At 51.5% G+C, this 16,298-nt stretch overlaps 6 protein-coding genes and 1 non-coding gene across 7 annotated transcripts; 2 read left to right on the forward strand and 5 right to left on the reverse strand.

Moving 5' to 3' along the window:
• Positions 1-1,381: 1,381 nt before the first annotated feature.
• Positions 1,382-1,921, forward strand: B0T23DRAFT_398214 (uncharacterized protein; the record flags this gene model as incomplete). Its single annotated transcript, XM_062838347.1, has 2 exons — positions 1,382-1,622; positions 1,731-1,921. 2 exons carry the CDS (start codon positions 1,382-1,384, stop codon positions 1,919-1,921), a joined length of 432 nt encoding a protein of 143 aa, XP_062689628.1.
• A 536-nt stretch (positions 1,922-2,457) lies between these two features.
• On the reverse strand, positions 2,458-2,550 carry B0T23DRAFT_t320. Its single transcript has one exon. It is a non-coding gene; the product is annotated as a tRNA-Glu (tRNA).
• On the reverse strand, positions 2,530-4,397 carry B0T23DRAFT_386062 (Endonuclease/exonuclease/phosphatase). Its single transcript, XM_062837581.1, has one exon. The coding sequence runs from the start codon at positions 4,222-4,224 to the stop codon at positions 2,878-2,880; it is 1,347 nt and encodes a 448-aa protein (XP_062689629.1). The 5' UTR covers positions 4,225-4,397; the 3' UTR covers positions 2,530-2,877.
• Positions 4,398-4,911: 514 nt separating this feature from the next.
• On the forward strand, positions 4,912-6,227 carry B0T23DRAFT_406805 (uncharacterized protein; the record flags this gene model as incomplete). The annotated part of the gene is made up of 4 exons (XM_062839137.1): positions 4,912-4,948; positions 5,251-5,308; positions 5,793-6,031; positions 6,166-6,227. The coding sequence occupies 4 exons, from the start codon at positions 4,912-4,914 to the stop codon at positions 6,225-6,227; spliced, it is 396 nt and encodes a 131-aa protein (XP_062689630.1).
• A 550-nt stretch (positions 6,228-6,777) lies between these two features.
• On the reverse strand, positions 6,778-8,032 carry B0T23DRAFT_398216 (uncharacterized protein; the record flags this gene model as incomplete). The annotated part of the gene is made up of 2 exons (XM_062838348.1): positions 6,778-7,697; positions 7,819-8,032. The coding sequence occupies 2 exons, from the start codon at positions 8,030-8,032 to the stop codon at positions 6,778-6,780; spliced, it is 1,134 nt and encodes a 377-aa protein (XP_062689631.1).
• A 255-nt stretch (positions 8,033-8,287) lies between these two features.
• Positions 8,288-10,768, reverse strand: B0T23DRAFT_455681 (uncharacterized protein). The gene is made up of 2 exons (XM_062841249.1): positions 9,193-10,768; positions 8,288-9,052 (listed from the first exon to the last, which is right to left on the reverse strand). The coding sequence occupies exons 1-2, from the start codon at positions 10,566-10,568 to the stop codon at positions 8,689-8,691; spliced, it is 1,740 nt and encodes a 579-aa protein (XP_062689632.1). The 5' UTR covers positions 10,569-10,768; the 3' UTR covers positions 8,288-8,688.
• An 806-nt stretch (positions 10,769-11,574) lies between these two features.
• On the reverse strand, positions 11,575-14,516 carry B0T23DRAFT_208081 (uncharacterized protein). Its single transcript, XM_062833500.1, has one exon. The coding sequence runs from the start codon at positions 14,359-14,361 to the stop codon at positions 11,740-11,742; it is 2,622 nt and encodes an 873-aa protein (XP_062689633.1). The 5' UTR covers positions 14,362-14,516; the 3' UTR covers positions 11,575-11,739.
• Between the last annotated feature and the right edge of the window lie 1,782 nt (positions 14,517-16,298).

Consider the following 16,298-nt stretch of genomic DNA (forward strand, 5'->3'; position numbering starts at 1 on the left):
GCAGTCAAAAACGCGACAAGCACTTTGAGCAATGCCGCGCGAGCTAGAAACAGCCTAGCGCCAGAGGTGGGTCCTCGCACCCGCAAAGCTCGCTTATGTAATGCAATGCCCTGGCCCAGTGCCAAGACTGTTTTGTTTCTGGCCATTTTGGGCAGCGCCCCTATCACAGTCGGAAACGCACACTTTCAGAGCCTCAACGCTTCACTTCAATTACACTGGGTCGTCCATTTCGAAGACACCACCTCCAATCAGCCTTTACGGGTGATCTGATGTTGAATCTGGATTTTGACACCCACTGCGAAGAAAATCTGCCCAAATGTCATCCAGAATTTGGGCTGTTATGCCCGGGGTTTGCGCACCGATGCTCGCCAGGCCAGGAACATAAAGTGGCATCTTTGCGGGCTGTACTTCCCCCAAATATCATCTGAAGAACATAGCGTCTGAAATCCTCACTCGAAACGTTGTCATGGCCAGTTCGTTCGCCGTTCTACACCTGTATCCGGAGACGTAACCCCTCCAGCTCGGGCTCGTAATCGGGAACTGGTTCGGAACGGCCCGAGAATCCTGGTCACTGGTCTTATGAACCATTCTTCTTTTGACGTCGGAAAACTTCCGGGGTCTTCTTATCATGGCTCATGCAATGATATCAGGATCACATCTCATCCTTCTTCTTTGTTGTTCATCTTGACAAAAGACGAAAGTGAGAGGTCATGCAGTGAATGACTTGTACTAAACTGCAGGTCTCATCCATTGTCACAGCTTCCTGTTGTTCTCAGCACCTCATTCACAATAAGTGTTCCGGTTGGTCACTTGTGACAAGCCTATTGTATTTTTGTTTCCCTTTGTCCATAGCGGTTACTGCCCTTTGCTCATATGTCTAGACATGCCCTGATCATGATATTCGTCACTGGTCTTTTCCCTAGGTTTCATCTCGTTGTCAAGATTGCCCAAGAAGCATGCCGATACTTCCCTTTCCTCCTACAATCCTTTGTTATTCACACACCGAAAAAGAGGACCTCTCACGTTTGCTTGCTCACAGTTTTTTCCATCTGATCGCATGCTCCAACTAGACAAGCACAACAAACAGGAAAGATTCTGGTTTGCTTAGGAGAGAGTCATGGACTGACTGGAGTCATCCAGTCTCATTCCTTGGTATTGTTGACCAACAACAACAGACACACAAGGTAGGCAAGGTATAAACGCGCTTTTCCTCTCCCACTCACTCCCTTTATTTTCTCTCTCTCTCTCTCTCTCTCTCTCTCTTAAACTCACCACACGTACACACACACACACACACACACACATTCAAACAAACTCCAAGCACAACGCCTGTATAGCCCCGAAAGCACGAAGGGGAAAACAGAAAGAAAAGAGAAACAAAATGACAACCTCAGCAGACATCGTCCCACCCCCCGAAGGGACTCTCACAACTTACCAAATCGACGGTATCTGCATCATGCGCAAAACCCTCCTCGGTTCGCCCTCGTACGACGAAGTCTGGGGTACCCTCAGCCTAACCTCGGACGCCATCAACCTCGACGTTCCCACTATGCTCTTGTGGCAGGACGAAGGACAGAAACAAAGGAATGTCTTGTTTTATTGTATTGATGAAGGGGAGGAAGGTATGTTTTCTTGTCTTTTTTGTTTGTGGTCCAGGCACCTCAGGATGCGCGGGTTTGGCAGCTAGATGATGAATGCTGACGAGGGGTTATGTGTGAGGGATAATATAGCCGTCGCCATGGAGATTTGTCAGATCCTGTTGGATGCCAAGAACAAAGAGACACTGCAGGAGTTGGTGGATGCGACGTGTTATATTCATGGGGAGGCAACGTCGTTCAGGGAGTTGGCGGAGAGCAAAGGTTTTGAGAGGATATTGACGATGTTGGAAAGAGTTGGCTGCCTCTCCTCTACCGCGACGTAGCAGCCATGCCGGAGGGTGGTTTTTAAGTTGGTTGGGTGGTTGGTTGGTTAGTGGAAGGAATTTATTTGATGAGGACATGGAGTGGTTTAAAATTGGAATTTCCTTGTCTTTCGAGAGCATAAGCCATATCGCCACGGCCGTCGCTTCCAAGCTGAAGGAAGCCTGTGGTGAATTTTGTTGTTATCAACGAAAGTGGGTTTATGTAGACAACACGATGATGAAAGGACATGGCAATGAAAAGACACACCACATCTTTGTTTACCTTGATTCACACATAGTACACATGGTAACATCCACACTATAAACCATTATTAACTTGAGACGATGGACTCCATAGGATGGTCCGCGACTCAACTAAAGGATCATAGAAGTCAGAAAAAAGGTAAATTGAGAAGCTGAGTGCAAAATCGCAAAACAAGAAAAGTGAAGAAATGAAAGAAGGGGGGAAAGAATCTGGAGATGAAAAGGGAAAAAAATTAAAAATGAATGAAAAAAAAGAAAGCGCGGAGAACCGGATCACTTGAATCGTTTTATCACTCGGATACCGGGAGTCGAACCCGGGGCTGTTGAGAAAGCAGTCACTCCTGAAGAAGTGAGAGTCAACGATGTTACCGCTACACCATACCCGATCCGTATGGAATTCCACGCTTTGTTGAACATAGTTCGAGGATTTAGGGTTTATCAAATGGTGTGGATTAGGTGTGGGACTGCGCGGGCTGTTCAGGGTTCCATTTTCTGACTCGCGTGGCTGTGGATCTCGACAACCTTTGTTTACTCTTGTGGGGTTCAAGGGTCTGACACTCAGGGGGTTCAAAATCGAGGGCTGGGAGCTTGTAAGAATCAGATGTACGGCCGCAAAAACCTCCTAGGGGGATGGTCAGAGATTATAAGAAAATGGAAACAGCAAGGGATAAGTGGGACTTCACACCAGGCCCTCTGTGCCTCAGCTAGTGCCATCACAAAGCGATCTTGACCCAGAACGGTACGTGATCACTCGGACTGCGCTCCTGAGGCGTATCGAGTATTCCCGTATCAATCACACGCCCGTCACCCCACACCTCCTTGGAAACAAACACCATATCGACCCTATCGCAACTGCTCCCCCACTCCCCGCGGTTGGGGTAATATGTGTATCTTTTCTCCATGCCATATTTTGCCCGAAACACATCCACGGCATCAAGACACTTTTCGGTTTTTTCGTCTTGTGTTCCAACGTAGGCTCCAGCTCGCTTGTTGTCTTCCTCGCCGAAGAACTTGGTGTTGAAATCCACCCTGTTAACGCAATGTTGTTCTGGGAAGGTTCGTAGGTTGGGGTGTCCGTCGGCAGGTCCTCTGGCTATGTTCATGTCGCCTGCAACGGCCACAGAGAATCCTCGTGCTTCCAGGGAAAGGCACTCGTCCCGGAGTAGGGAATGGAAGACGAGCTTTCGGTCATGGCGAGTCGGGCAGTTGGGATGGACGGCGCCGGTCAGTGGGTTACGGTACGGTTGCGTTGTGCCGTTGACGGCATAGACATTGATGAGAGCAAGAGGTTTCGTGACTGGCTCATTCTCATCTTGCCCTTCCGGCGCCCCTCTCATCTCAACGACGCTGACTCTTCCCTCGATATCCCAGTCAACCTCCCGCACAGTAGCAACCCATTTGCGAGCAAAGTCTGTTCGCATTATTGTTCCCACACCGTACAACTTTCCTCCGAAGGCTTTGGCATTATGCTTATCGCGTGGAAGCACTGCATTGAAAGTGTAGGTACGATGGTCGGATACACTGTCAGCAGCATTGAGCGGGGTATTGAGAGCAGAAAGTATCTTTGGCAGACGAGCCGGTCCGTCTTGCGGCTTGATCTTGAGCTCCTGGAGGAAGAGAATTTCAGGCCAGTTATGGCGGGCAAGGAAGGCTCGCAGCGAGTGTGTCGAGCTTGACAGTGCTTGTCCAGGAGGTGTGCGCAGTCGATTGGCGTTTGGCGGTGCATCGATACTCGAGGTCCCGCTCTTTTGCGTCTTGGTGGATTCTGTGAAGTAGGATGTGATCTTTCGGGCGGAGTGAGTGGACGACAAAAAGGCGTTGATGCCGTTGATGTTCCACGAAAACACACGGAACGCATCCTTGCTTGGAGAAGAGCTTCTGGGCTGGTCGGCCGTTTGAAGTGTGGACGAGGCACGGGGTTTATCCAATGCTAGGCTTGGTGTTTGCGTCAGTCTTCTTCGTTTCAATGGCGGCGGGCTGACCTCTTGGTGGCTGGTTGCTGTGTAGAGACGGGACAGTGAATCTTTCTTTGCCATTTTATGTAATGTGTATCGAAGCATTTATCGGAGAGTGTGATTGGCCATTGGTATGTAATTGTAGATGAAGGTGCAAACAAGGTAGACAACAAGGCAGTCCAAGCGGAATATGTACGAAAAGCAATCGACGGGGCTTGAAAAGTGCAAACTCTCTCCGCAATTGAAGAATACTTATGTGGAAATTATGAACGGTGCAGTGGATTAAGCGCACAAGTAAGTCCCGCTGCATAAAGGTAGGTAGAGGTTCGTACCGGGCACATCCGTACCTACTCGAGGTGGCCTATGAGTGAGTTCAAGAGAGGTACTGGGAACAGACAGGTACACCCAAAAGCGTACCTCTAGAACCTAGGTGACGTCATTGGCTCTGTGGACCTAGAGGTAGGTAGTCACACTGCGAGTGGCCCGCTTTCCAAAGCCGGGAGTGCGTATCCGGAATGTAAGGAAAGACCGCCGACGGTGAGCTCGACTTTGCAAAGGCGACCGACCGACCGAACTCCTCCCGAGAGCTTCTTTGACACGCTACCTACCTAGGTAGACAGCGAGACATTAACATTTTCCCTTATTCAGTGGAGCTAGCCAGGGGATTGAGCTTCTACTCACGGAGGTGGAGATTGCAAAGACGGGCCGAGTTCTTGCCTGTCCGCTTTGGAAGAAGACTGACGGGACACTCAAAAGACGTATAGAGGTACTCAAATCTTGTCTCCCAAACAAATGCGAATTCCCCACTGCGAAGAATATGCGTGTCCTGGTATAACTTGGTAAGTCTACCATTCCATTTTAGCATTTCCTTGGACTCAAACATCACCTTGGTTCTTTGTTTCTGCTACAAATTCACTCCTGTGTGACCTATCGTGCATTTTAGTTGACTTGTTGACTTTACGTTGCCCCGCTTGTAAACTCTGCGACTCTACAGCTGCGTATTCTCAAACCTCCGACTAAGACGTGGAGCAGAGTTGGAGACCCGACAGGAACCTGGACCCCTCTCCAACAAGTAGGATTGATTACCACTGCACCTTCCACTTGTTATTCATCCCGTCTGGCAAACGGTAGGCATCAAACTTGGCAACCGTAACCTCGGACCTCCCAACCTACCCATGTACCTGCAGAAGTGAGCTTTACCAGTACTCGTACAGAAAGGATGACTGGTCACAAAGGATGAAAGCAATCAGATAGGAAACCCAACCCGGGCCCTCCCAACAGGTACTTAAACTACTGTATCCCCCCTCTCAAATTCTTCGCCCAACACTCAACCAAACTTTGGCAGTAATCATTGTACACATTTTTTGCTCATCAGACTTATCTTCCGCACACACTCGGCTATCATGGTCAATAGGGCAGCGGCCTACTCATCAGTTATTTCCTTCTTACTTGAACTCAGTATTTCCCGTCGAAATCAACTATTTAGCAAGCCACTTGTCGAGCTTTTCGTAGTACTTGCGAGACTAGCTACGCGCAGCCTTCACAATAAGAGGCTTGGCAGCCCGAGCACCTTTCGTGAGAAATTTCCCTCCAAGTATGTTTTTCGCTTACTATTCAACTCTCTACTTTCCTGTTTCTCTAACTCCTTTCTTATATATTGATTAATATTGTAGGATGAACACCACTGTCTCGATGGCCCTCGAGGCTGACAACGCCAATTTCCCAACCCAGACTCTTGTTTCAACTATTGTTGGAGGGGTTTTTATCGGATACCTGTGGTTTTGGCATAGGTCAACCAAAGTTTGGGTTCGCTGCAACGGAACCATTGATGCCTTTACCAACGTCCCAGAGAATACACAAAGAACTCGCATCACCACCATCTGCCTACCTAGCATCTATCATATTTCTCGGAGTATGGCCTATCGATGTACTCGGCTATATCATTTGCTGGGTACTATCTATATATAAAAGCGGCCAGCAACGAACAAGGACTCCCGAAGACACTTCCAATCGCGAATCCACCGAACGCAAATCCACCAAACACAGATGCACAGCACCCTGACCCCCCTCCACCATACGATAGCGGCGGGCCGAATCGTACTACATGAATTACTTTGCCGGTTGATGACGTTGAGCGTAGTGTTTAGCGAGGAGGTTATAGTGATGTTTGTGACGGGTGGTACATAATAGCGGAAGATGATGGCTCTTTGAAGCTAAAGCGTGTTTTGAAGCCACCTGTAGGACCGGGACCGGCCGCAGTCTCGGAGCGCAGATCTTAAGGACTCGGTCTCAAACGGACCATTGTGTCACATGGACCCAGAAACATCATCATACCTGTACGGACGGACTCAACGCTTTTTCCCACACGCTACAAACAAGACCGTTTCTTCTTCTTCTGCGTACATATTAACCCCCCCTCCCCGGATATCAATCCGTCTACACCCCTCAAGTCCTGTACCTACACTACATGTATCTACTTCACTTCCCTACCCCAACCCACACAATTCATACCTCTACCAAGCGGTCGTTATGGTGTTCCAAGCGCCAGGTTTATGCCAGGGCTTATAACCCTTGCAGAGGGATCCTTGACATACCTCAAGACTACCGCCATCTCCCCCTACTGTTTCTAGACTACCGATTGACGCATCAGGATTAGTCTCAACCCATAGGTCCATAAGGGAGAGAGAGGAAATTGGCAGGTACTAGAAGAAGACGAACCGGAGTGAGAGGTTCAAGTGTCCGTTCAGACGAGGCAGGCACAGAACTGCCCAGCGGCGGTGGTGTTGAAGGGCTCTGAATCCGTTGACTTTCTCTTACTCTTTGTTCCTCCCACTCTGGCTCTGGCTCTGAGTGCTCTGAGTGTTCCGAAGGGGGATACCAAAGTGGAGTATCTGGTGCCCCTGGGGCTGGAGGAGGAGTAGTAGAAGGTATGAAAGGCGGCGGGGTACTAGGTTGAGATTGGTCGTGAGCATCGTCACGTAGAAGAATAGGCGTCTGTATTGCAGCACGAGAAGAAGGAGGAGAACTCCAGATTGTTATCTCTACAGGGGTACCGCCTCTAGCTAGAGGAGGAGTACTGCGAGGAGGAGTACTGCGAGGACTAGAACTAACTTGTCGCGCAGCACGAGGAGGATGCAGAGGAGTTTTCTTCTTCTTCTTCTTTGTTGTGGTAAACACATGCAGTGGAGAAAAGTTAGCGGGTTCCAGTGGAATTGGAAGAAGAGAACCATTTGATGACGACGGAGGAGGAGGAGAAGGAGTTCGAGGTATAGGGGTGCTTATTCGTTGAAGACGTCTCATACGTTCTATTGCCGTTGCTCTCTCCTCTTCTGTCTCTTCTTCTTCGTCTTCTTCTTCTCCCGTAGAGGTATCTTGAGGACACAGCTCACGGAACCGGCTTATCATGTCCACCAGCTGCTCACAGTTTCGTCCTTCCGCGAGACGCTCAACTGTATATTCCCCGCCGCTGCCTTCAGGACTATCGATGTAGCACTTTGGATACCTGATGATACGCATGAGCTGTTTTTGGTCTTCTTCCTTTCGGCTCCAGAAGACTTCGATGAGGAGGATGGCTACTTCTGTTGGTTTTTGTTGGTGTTGGATTTAGCTATTGTCTATCACTTGACTTTACGCATCCAACGTCTAGACGTCACTTTATCTTCGACAACATAAAACCCAGGCACTAGGGGATTCACCTACTTTCAAGCCTCTCATCCACTAAGAAATGCAGCAGGTTTTTCCTATTGTTATCCTCATCCTGCCATTGTACGAGCTGTAGTTGCTTCAGTCCTGTAGCGCTAGCTGTGTTCTTCAACAGCTGCCGGACTTCCCAGGTATATTGTGCGGAGCGGAGGCGGTCCCGCAGGGATCGAAGGGCCGAGATTTGCTCGGGTGTGTAGTTCGGGGTGGCCATCGTGGAGGTCAGTTTCAGTTACACCAGGACTGTTCATGTTGCAACGCAATTGCGCCGTGGGGAGGTATGTTTCGCATGTTATAAATGGATAGCGGAGGGGCCTAGATACGTATGTGTCAATGCCACTGGGATGTTGGCAAATGGCGAGTGAGTGGTTTGTGAGTCAAAAAGGCAAACTAAAATGCCACAAACTGTTTACTCACCTAGTGATGCGCGTGATTGAAGGGACGAACGGGGAACTTTTGCATCAAGTAGGGACAATTAGCAAATGAGTAAGTGTCAGACTCTTCCATCTACATTGTATCGCAGCCGACTGAGTTCAGGATGTCAATCTACCTCAACATTACTTCCTACATACAGTTAGAACACAGAAATGGTACAAGCGAGGGTATGAAAACAGCTAACATGGACAACAGCCACCAAAAAACAAACCGTCGGTTCTTCCCAATCTGCCCTTCCTCGTCCTATTCCTCCTTCTCTCCAAAACCTCGTCATTAACCCAAAAAGAAAGAAGAAAAAAGTCATCTGACGCCTGCCAACAACTCCGTCATCACCAGTCATTAATCATCGATATCATGTCTTCCTCCATCATTCCTCGTCTTTACTCTCTGTTTTCCATCTCCAGCTCCATTTCCTCCCTCATGACCAACCCTCCATTAAGCAGTCAACTCCAGCACTCCCCACCTCCACCCATTCAATCCCCTAAAATCATCCTCGCCCAACTCCCGTCCCCTTTCCACCTTGGCCGTCAACCTCTTCAGTCTTCTGCTCACCGTCCTTGCCGCCCTCAGCGACACCTCGTTCGTGAAGACGTACAACACGGCAAAGACGAGGAAACTCAAACTGGCCAGTCCGGGCCGCCGAGCTTGCGAAAGGATCCGGTTGATCAACGACTTGGATTTGCGGAAGGCATATTCAGTTCGGTTGTGGGAGCGCTCGCCACGATGCTCACGGGCATGTGCGCCTCTGTCGACGGACGAGGGGCGGAAAAAAGATTTTACCAAGGGGATGAAGATTGCGCTGTTTGACTCCTTGTTAGTCTTTGGTCGGGAAAATGAAGGGGAAAATCGAGCGAAGCGAGGAAAAAAAACAAAAACAAAAGCCGTGTGCAGCGGGTCACCACGACGGGAAGAATGAAGGAGAAGGGAAGAAAAACTCACAAAGCACCACTCCACAAATACCGCCTCCACCTTGCCTTCTCCCCCCTCCTCACGATCTCCGCCACCCTTCCGCGCAACTCAATCAACTCATCGATTGCCGTGCTGGCCTGATGTCTCAGCTTCTCCTCAACCTGTGCCGCCTCCTTGCCGCTGTTTCCTGCGGCAATCTTGTAACTAATTTGTCGCCGCTTGCGCTGCAAAGCCATGTACTCCCTCAAAGAACATTCGGTTGCTTGCCGGTAGTCACCCAGCTCCATTTGCGGCGGGTATCGCTCGGTGTCGCCGTACAGTAGACCCTCTTCGAGTTCGGAGAGCTTTGCGGCGTTTTTGCTGGGCTTGGTGAGGCCGAGAGAGGGATGGATGTGGCCGTGGCTGTGGCTGTGACTGAGAGCAGGAGGAGTGGGGTGAGCGGCGGGGCCGGGCATCATTTCAATGATGGAGCCGTGGCGGCCCGGGCCGATGGAGGGACGGGTCGTCGGGTTGGTTGCCCCTGGGTTGGGGTTGGGGTGGACCTTGCCATTCGGTCTGCTGGTGGGAACTCCATAATCGCTATTTCCAGTGCTGCTGCTGTTGCGGGGAGGGGGTGGGCGGATCGGTTTGGTGTATCCTGGGCTAGGAGGACGTTCGGAGCCGTAACGGGTGTAATCAGAGCTGGGCCGAGGTCGCCCATCACGATCAAACCGGTCGCGGTCATCTTTCTTGGAAGGAAGCGGGGCCGCAGGGCCGGGAATGGATTCGACTACGTCGGGACGGCGGTTGTTGCCACCGCCAATGGCGTTCAGAGAACCGTTGTGGTCGCCGTTCATGCCGCCGTTGATGGGAGCAGGGCCGGGAGGTGGACGACGGACGAAGGAAGGCGAGCGTGGGTCGAGAGGGTCCAGGGGAGGAGTCTGAGTCTTGAGACGGCCACCGGTGGGAAAGCCGCCGGGCCCATTGGAGCTTGCCGGTGGGTAGTTGCCATGGGAAGGGTTCCGTGAGCCGGGAGGGGAGTGACTGGGGGCATAGGATGGCTTGGATGTGGGAGACACTGGGGCTGGCGGAATGGCGCCTGGTGCTGGGGACGAGGCTCTGCGTTGTGGTTGGGGTTCACGATCACGATCACGGTCGCCGGGGCGGTAGGCTGGGTCGGATGGCCGTCTCTTGGGATCCGAGGTGCCATTGGGAGCGGGGCGGTATGGTAGATCCTTAAGGCTGGATGGAGGAAGCTTGAGAGTGGTTTCAGAGCCATTGGGCTTCTGAATGGTTACCGTCTCGTTGTCTGGTCGGTATGGCAAGCTGGCATCAGACTGACGCGGGTTATACAGTTGGTCGCGATCACCGGGCCGCCTGGTTGGCGGAGACATGGTCCGGTTCGCTGGGGGCGGTGGGGGTGGCATATTTGGGTCGGTTATGTCGTCAACTGAGACTCAAGCGAACTGTTGCTTGTTCTTTTTATTCAAGATGAAATTATGAGCTAGTGAGTGGATGAGATGGAAGAAGAAAACAAGCGGTGTCCAGATGAAAATCGCGAGATATTTTATTTAATGTTGACAAGCTGAACAAGCGCCCAAGAGGACCTTGGGACGGGGGGAACAGGACATGGATGAAGGGACATGCCCTGGTGACCCAGACTTTGAAATCAGTGGATGCTCTTCGCGTTACAGTGACACTGGCCGGCCGCCCACGGGTGAATTCCAGAGGCTGGGAGACGCTGGAAGGGATTCGGACGATATGACTGGTCCGTTGAGCTAGCATCTCGAAGCCTAACCCGAATTGGGTTTCAGCTGCGCCAGGCACCACAGGGAGCTTTGACCACCTGGGTGGATCAGCTCTTCGCTTGAAGCTCCGCTTGCCCCACAGCTTGATCTGCCGGTGGTCTGAGCTCCTACTGTTTGGTGGAGCAGGGGATCCTCTTTTGACGACGTCGAGGTCCCGTGCTCGTCAGGTCCTCCCTCATCCACGCTTCAACTCCATCACTTCACTAGACATCGTGATTCACAATATTGTCGCCAAGGCTCTGGCGTCGAGCTCAACCATCTTGACTTACACCACCGATGCTGTGTCTCTTGGTTACCCAATGACAATGAGATCGTCACCACATGTTTTCGGCACTGCGGTTGTGCCACCGGCCCGCGTTTGAGCTTCACACCCTCAGTGACACTCGCCAGTCACCAGTCGCACAATTCATGGATTATCAACAGGGCTACTGTAACCGAGGTTCAGGTCACGGGTTCATGATCGATATGAAGAATATGAACTTCAAGGGAAAACCAGCAATCTGATGACTACCTAACCACCTCAGTCATCTCCTAGGTATGTTTTGGTGACCGAACGCCCATAGTCCTGCTCTGGATAATATCTCTTCTTCCTGCAATAGCAACGCTACCTGACCCGACAACAGAAATATAAAAAGAAGGCAATTGGAACCAAATTCCCATCACGGTGCCACCGACTCTCGACGAGTCTCCCCTAAACTCCAGGAACATCCATCCAGTCACCCAACCATCGATTTCCATGCTCCAATAACCTGATAACTTGAATTGCCTCGGAAGACCTCTTTCTTGGCCTCTAACGACGAGAACGGCGACGTTTTTCTCTGCGACGTGCCATCTCCTCAGCCGACGGGTACAATGAGGGCGGGCTTCTGGGGACATAGTCCTCCCGTCTGATGCACACCAGCTGGCCTCCCCGCTTGATAACCTTGTAATCATCCCAGTTGACGCCGGCCAACACGTTCTGCTCGTCGGTATGTTCGGAGGCGGGGGGAGTAGGGTTGCCCATGGCATTTTGCTGCACCGGTCCCGTCACGAACTCCGGAACGATCACAGGCTCCATTGCCAGATTGGTTTCGTGGGCAGTAATCGGAGCGTCGAAAGTGGTGGGAGTGTCCGGGCTGGTAGGACTCTTGGGAGTGTCGGGAACGGTGGGGGCGATATTGGTCGGAGCATCGTCCTTGGACGGCATTTCTTGGTGAGCGATACTCTCATCGGTTGCGACAAACTTCAGCTCATCCAGTACAACCTCGGCCAAGTCTTTCATGGACGCTTGAATGTTCTCTTTGTTGATCGCCATCTCGGTCAAGATGATGCGACCGATCTCTTCGATAGCTTCTCTGTGGCTCATCGGTTGTCCGAGCCAGGTAACAGCGGCATCCAGAAAATCTTGCACGTTGTCGAACTCCTTTGGAGGAAGGGTGTCCGAGAGCTTACCAGCTTTCTTCTCGGCGGATTTCTCTCCAACATCTTGGATAGTCACGCACTCGGAAGTTTCTTTGCCAGTGTCCTCGGGTTTGTCGGCAACCAGAGCATCCTCCGCCGCTCCCTCACCTGCATTCTTGGGTTCGTCGGCAATCAAAGCTTCCTCCGCCGTCCTCTCGCCAATGTCCTCGGGCTTATTGGTAACCAGGGCTTCCTCCGCCGTTCCTTCGCTCGTGTCCTTGAGTTCCACATGGTCGGTAACCAAAGCCTCTTCGGCCTTCATCTTCGCATCATCAGGCGTAGCATTGTCCAACCAATTCTCGATCATCATCATTTTTTCCTCCTGAATCTCGGCTTCGCGCAACTCAACCTCTGTATATCTTGGTCTGTCCTTGCCGCGCGTGTCATAATCGTCGGCCTGCTGCTGCCCAAAACTCTTTACCTCGGCCTTCCCCTCCTCGACTTGACCCGAGCTGGTAGCGTGGATATCAGTTATGTTGACATTGTTTCCGCTCGAGGCATTGTTCTTCTTGCCGCTCGAAATGTTATTCTTCTCTCCTCCAGTCTTCGACTTGTTCGCCTCCCGAGCATCCTTCTCATCACCCTGCTCAACGATCCACTGCGGTGACAAGACCTTGAACCAGCGACCATCAACGCAGCTCTTGAACACGATGCCCTCACCCCCCCTCACCTCCGCCAAGGAGATCAGGTCTTCGTGACTTTCGGCAATGTCATGGAGTTTGTGGTATCCCATCACCTTGACGTGCTTGAGGTTGTGAGCATCGGAGAAATTCTTGACAACGCGGGGATCCCAGCGTTTCAGGTTCTGGATGTCCCAGATCGAAAAGACGTGAAACTCCGGGTCGGAGTTCTCCGGCAGGCTGTGGTGGTTACCATTGATTCCAGGGCCAACGAGTTCGCCCTGGATGGCGATGGTGCCGTTTTTGTTCTTCTGGTGTAGGCCTTCAAGAATGGCTGGCAAGTTGTTTGCCAGTGCTTCCTTCCAGTACGGGCAGTCCTTGGAGTAGGGCAAATCGATGTTCTTGCTGCAGACCCCGAAGCGACCCAAGGTAAGAACGGTCTGGGCCTCGGATCCGGGATGAGGTCGATGAAGGCTGCCAAAGTACTTGGACGTCTTGGGAATGAAGTAGACGCTCATGCTGCTGCCGTCGAGCTTGATGGTTTCCTGGTAGATGATATGCTTGTACTTTTCCTTGGTGAAAAGGTTGAGGCAGTTTTGGACACGTTCAGTGTCCGTTCTCTTGATGAAAGACGGAATCTTGACGAGAACATTGCCGTTTCCGTTGGGACCGGTGGTGCCATGGGGCTCCCACTTCGTGACGCCCAGCATGTCCGAGTAGTCGACCAATTGTTGAGAAATCTCCTCTCCCTCAAACATTGCCAGCCTCCCCTTCCGGATCACATCAGCGTTGATCTCCGGGAAGTCCTCCAGCTTGAGGACAAGTCCCTGCGAAACCCACTGCGATCTCGGATCCTTCGGTGAACCAAGACACTTTGTGGCAACGCGGAAATACTCCTTGCCCTTGATCCAAGTGCGGTTGCCGGCCTGCGAGAACTGCCAGTAGTGCTCATCCACGGCAGGCAGGAGAGCATCGGGCTCGATGAAAATGGCGAGCTGACCCTCGCGGACGGAGTGGCGTGCGGCGGCGACGGTCCAGCCGTCAATAACCACTTTATCGTGAAATTTGTGGCTGCCCATGTCGACCTTTTGCACCCGCCGGACGGTCACCAGCTTCCGCTGGTCCGGGGTGGCCGGAGAGCGAGGAGGCGTGATGGCCGGAGCAGGGTAGACGCGGCGCTTGTCGGCCGGAGTGGCAGGGCGGTGGGAGTTATGGGTCGTGGAGTTGGTAGTCGCCATGTTGTCGATGGGCCTGGAGGTGTCCAGAGGCACAGACATGGGCTGGATCTCTGGGGCAAGCCACGCGAGATTGGCAGCAGCGCGGGAGGAGGGAAATAAAGATGGGGCAGCCATCTTGACTAGGGCAGTGGTAATGTCGACTGATCTTTTACTAGTAAATAATAGCCGTCGTGAAAAGTTTTGCGTGGTGTGATTTGATAACCGGCAATGCTGGAGGCGATGGTGGTAAGTGGTACTGTGCTCTGTTTCCGCAGTCAGCAATGGTCAGAAGGGAACATGTGTGAGAGATGATGTTGTCGATATACGATGATGTCGGTAGGCGGCTTTCAAACAGAGGATGAGCTGAGGGAAGGAGGTCTACCTACTGCGTTCGAGCTGACGTGGTAGTGGTTTTTGATGGTATCTAGGTAGGTAGGTGGTGGTAATGTCAGTCACGAGGCTAGATTTGCTTGACTGTCTGCTCCGTTGCAGGAAGAAGAGGAGGGAAGTGTGCCCTTTAGGTATCCGAAGGAGGAGAGGCTCTCCGCCTACGCCCCATTGGAGGCTGGCCGGCTGGAGAGGACGAGTGAAGGGACTGAAAGCTAGAACGGGCTGTATCACTGGCCGCTGGAATTCCGATCACTGCCCTGCAGGTGATTGGGTAGTGGTAGGTGATGCTTTGATGGGTGATGTTGATAAATTGTTGGACTGCCCTACTGCGTAGAAGGGAAGGGAGAAGAAAGAGGAAGGGGAACAGAAACGCTGGCTGCCTTAAGTATTCGAGGAAGAGGAGGCTCTCCGCCGGTGAGGATCGGTGACCAACCAGGGTAAGGGCGGGACCGTTTGCGTTGCGGTGAATACCAACACCAAGTAGGGAGAGCAAGCTTAGGACCTTGATATCGGGGGATAAATGGCTGGGTTAGGTGATTTGCCGATTGGATCAGCTTGGATGGCGTTGGGATGAAATGGGACGGCCCCAATGCAAACGACGTTCGTGAACCCTTCAATTGGGATTACTGGTGAGTGACGAGGGCTCTCCTAGATGAGATGCCAACAACTCCTCACTGGCCAATGGCTGGGGCTTGAGATGAAAACGACGTCAACTTTGACGGCCGTGGAAAGTGATAAAGGAGTTCGCTTCCATGGCATTACTGATGGGTGATGTAGGCCCCTCTCAGTGGGTTGTACCAGGCCACTGGCTGGTGGAGGAGATGAGAATGAGGTCAACTTTGACAGTGTCATCTCAGTCGACTGCCCACATCATCTTGAACGATTGTCTCCAAGCTGAAAGGGGCAAAGCAGACTACGCAACATGTCCGCCATGATTCATGTGAAGTCAAAACACTCCCATAATTTACGAAACATCCGCACGGATAGGGTTATGCAACGCCACTGGGCGCTCATCGCAACGAGGAATTGGCTGTTACAGGCGGTGTCGTCAAGTAATCTCGAATGAGGCAGCTAGGACAGTAATGATGGCAGGGCATAATCCGTTTATACATTCAAATGAACTACAGAGATGTCTCTTGTGGGTTGTCTTGAGAGATGCTTGGTGATAGGGAGGTACATAAAAACGATAGCGGTTACAAGGATAGCAGGAATTGAAGGTCATGAATTACCTATTCTTCGTGGCGGGTAATATGAGCTGCTCTGTTATTGCCTCTAGCTGGCCACTGGGCTGGAGCTTGGGATGAAGACGACGGCTGAGGTCTTCAATGTGACCAGCGTTGACAACGGAAGAAAAATGAACAAAACACAGAGGACGTAACAAACCCAAACCATGTGAACGCTGGATTAGACGAACGACTGAAGGTACATGGTAAAATCTGATGGCTGCAGATGCAAAAGATGTGAAGGGCATGTTCAGATTCAGACAATTGAAGTTGTAATGCAGGTGCAGAGGAAAGTTCATGAGAAGCGGCAAAAGTGGATGTCCCGGTGACAATTTTTCAGGGGGAATCTGGATGGGAGTAGTGAATTAAAAGTGAGAATCGAGGCTCTTACCTGAGTGATCGAAGGTTGTTGATAGCAAAGGAGAAAAAAAGGGGAACAGAATTCCACTCCGAAATAGA

Source organism: Neurospora hispaniola (assembly GCF_033458365.1).
Source record: "Neurospora hispaniola strain FGSC 10403 chromosome Unknown B0T23scaffold_7, whole genome shotgun sequence".
In the NCBI taxonomy this organism is placed as follows: Eukaryota; Fungi; Ascomycota; class Sordariomycetes; order Sordariales; family Sordariaceae; genus Neurospora; species Neurospora hispaniola.

Excerpts from the sequence above, each read along its gene's own strand:
- B0T23DRAFT_386062 (XM_062837581.1), bottom strand. The coding sequence starts at position 4,224 with ATGCTTCGATACACATTACATAAAATGGCAAAGAAAGATTCACTGTCC.
- B0T23DRAFT_455681 (XM_062841249.1), bottom strand. The coding sequence starts at position 10,568 with ATGCCACCCCCACCGCCCCCAGCGAACCGGACCATGTCTCCGCCAACC. Across the intron at positions 9,053-9,192 it reads TATTTGTGGAGTGGTGCTTT|CGCAATCTTCATCCCCTTGG; the intron begins GTGAGTTTTTCT and ends GGAGTCAAACAG.
- B0T23DRAFT_208081 (XM_062833500.1), bottom strand. The coding sequence starts at position 14,361 with ATGGCTGCCCCATCTTTATTTCCCTCCTCCCGCGCTGCTGCCAATCTC.